At 71.3% G+C, this 2,515-nt stretch overlaps 1 protein-coding gene across 1 annotated transcript in view; it reads right to left on the minus strand.

Moving 5' to 3' along the window:
- Window positions 1–304: 304 nt before the first annotated feature.
- The window catches only part of SEMA6C (semaphorin 6C), a 6,415-nt gene continuing 4,204 nt past the window's right edge, over window positions 305–2,515 (minus strand). The window contains exons 9-13 of the mRNA XM_015650221.3: window positions 2,289–2,435; window positions 1,986–2,063; window positions 1,840–1,895; window positions 1,638–1,679; window positions 305–1,361 (exon numbers count right to left, since the gene is read on the minus strand). Coding sequence (XP_015505707.1) covers window positions 658–1,361; window positions 1,638–1,679; window positions 1,840–1,895; window positions 1,986–2,063; window positions 2,289–2,435 — 1,027 coding nt within the window. The 3' untranslated portion in view covers window positions 305–657. The remainder of the gene's footprint in view (window positions 1,362–1,637; window positions 1,680–1,839; window positions 1,896–1,985; window positions 2,064–2,288; window positions 2,436–2,515) is intronic.

Raw genomic sequence — 2,515 nt, forward strand, 5'->3', positions numbered from 1 at the left:
TAATTAGACGTGTTTCCCTCCTGCCAGCAGCTTCCCTCATCCCAACCCAGAGCAAACCCGGCCGGGATGAGCAGAGGGGGCCACGGGGACCCCAAACCTCTGCAGGCAGCCAGGAGGGGGGCAGAGATCCGGGGTCCCCTCCCTTCCACCCCCTCCCCTCTTGGGGCCGCTCTGTTTGATTCATCTGGACTTTTATTGCATTGTTCGATCAGATTCCCTGAGTTCTGGGACAAGACCACAAGGGCTCGGCCACCCCCCCTTTTCTATGCAGGGAAAATGCTTTGGAATGCAGAGATTTCAACATCCACGCTCATTTTTTGTTGTGTATTTTTTATTAAAATCCTGCGCCACTGGTGCGGTGCCCTGGCCCAGCCCTGCTCCTACACGGTAGGATGGGCTGGGCCATGTGTCCCCCTTCCTGGTGTCCCCAAGGGGGGTGACAGCAACTCCCATCCCTCCCGAACAGAAAATAAATTAGAAAGAATAAAAAAAAGCAAAACCGGGTGGGGTGGCCGGGAGACACGGAGACCTTGTCACTGCGGTGTGGGGACACGGGGATCCGTGTCAGCCCTGGGGGCTGTCCTGGTGACACGGCTGGGCCAGTGGGACCCTGCACCCCGGGGTCCCCCAGCCGCACTCGGGGTGTCCGGGAGGGGCTCAGGGCCGCCCCGGGGCCGCGGGCAGCAGCAGCGGCTTGGGCAGCACCGGGGGCTTCATGGACAGGGAGCGCTCCAGGGGAACGGGCCGGGGTCCCCAGGGCGGCCCCCCCGGTGTCCCCAGCGAGTGCATGCGGGTGAGGCCCCGAGCGGGCCCGGGGGGGCTGCCGGGGGTCCCCACGAGCGAGCGGCTGTGTGCCAGCGGCCGCCGCGGGCCCGGGGGGCTGTCGGGGGGCACGTCCAGGCGCAGCGGGGCGCGGTCGTGGGGTCCGAAGGGCGGCGCGGGGCCCGCGGAGCGCGGCAGGACCCGGTTGGCGAAGGAGCCGGAGCCCGGGGGGGTCACGGGCCACCCCGAGCCCCCGAGCGGCCGCGGCGGAGCCTCCTCCCGGGCCGCCCTGCCCGGGGGACCCGGCCCGGGGGGCTCCCGCTCCCGCGGAGACCGGGCGGGGGGCGGCCCCGGGGGCTCGGGGGAGCCCGGGACCGGCCGCGGCGGCAGCGCGGGGTAGAGGCGGGGGACGGGCGGCTGCGCCGGGCTCTGCGGGGCGCACGGCGGCTCCGGGGGCGGCTTGGGGACGGCGGGGCGCTGGCACCAGGTGGCCACCAGCCCGGTGGCCAGGGCCCCCAGGGCGAAGGCGCCCAGCACGCAGCCCACGAGCACCGGCACCGGCACCGTCGGCTCGGGCCCGGGCCCGGGGTGCCGCACCCCTGCGGGATCACCTGTCAGCCCGGTGCCCGCGGGGTCCGATACCCCCCCAGACACCCCCCGGTCCCACTCACACTCCCGGGATTCCCCCTCCCCGAGTCTTCCCGTCCCTGGGGTCCCCCTCCCGTCCCTGGGGGTCTCACACTCGTCTCTGGGGTCCTCCCGGCTCTGCACTCCCTCCACAGTCCTTGATGCCCCCTCCCCAGTCCCGGGGGTCGCTCTCCCAGCCCTGGAACACCCCTCCCTGGTTCCCAGGGTACTCAGACAATGTCACTGACCGTGGGCCAAGTCCTCGTGCTCGTCACTGTCCTTTGCAGCCCCTGTGAGAGCAGAGCGAGGTCGGGCCAGGCCCCGTCACGTCCCTTGGAGCCATCCGCGTCCCCTCCCCGTCCTCCCCATCTTCTGGCATCACCCACGAGTGCCAGAGCCTCCCCAGTGTCACCGTGGTGCCACCTGTGTCCCCACGTTCCCCCTCTTCACCTTGGCAGGTCTCACTGATCCCGAGGGATCCCTCCGTGTCCTGCTGGAAGCCACTCCTGGGACACAGAGGCGACATCACCCTCTGTCCCCGCTGTGTCCCGCACGGGGCAGGGTCCCAGCAGGTCGGGGATGAGAGGGACACTCACGGGAGCTCCTCAGAGAAGGGGACGCAGCCCCTGGAGGGCAGCCAGACACAATAGGGGTCCCGAGCGGCCAGGCAGCTCCTGCGGGGACACGGGGATGCAGCCGCCGCTCGTGTCCCTGTGTCCCCGCGCATCCCCGTGCCCGCCCCGTCCCCTGCACGTCCCTGAGCCTTTGCACACTCCTGTGGCTCCACACCCTTGCACACTCGCACTCTTTGCACATCCTTGTGCACGTTCATTCCCCGCACCCCCATTCCCGCGCCCCCCGGGCCCCCCGCGCCCCCCGCGCCCCCCGCAGCCCCTCACCCTCGGCAGGAGCTGTGCTGAGCGCAGCGGCTCAGGGGCAGCCGCAGCAGGCACCCGGCGAAGGCCACGATGAGCTCCCGGCCCGGCAGGTGCAGCTCCAGCCCCAGCACCCGGCTGGGGACCCCGGCCCCCCGCGGGCTGTGGCACCTGCACCCCACAGCAGCCGGGGTCAGCGCAGCCCACCCTGACACCCCAAACCCCGCAGTGCCTGAGAGCCCCCCGGCACC

Source organism: Parus major, chromosome 25LG2, assembly GCF_001522545.3.
Source record: "Parus major isolate Abel chromosome 25LG2, Parus_major1.1, whole genome shotgun sequence".
NCBI lineage: Eukaryota > Metazoa > Chordata > Aves > Passeriformes > Paridae > Parus > Parus major.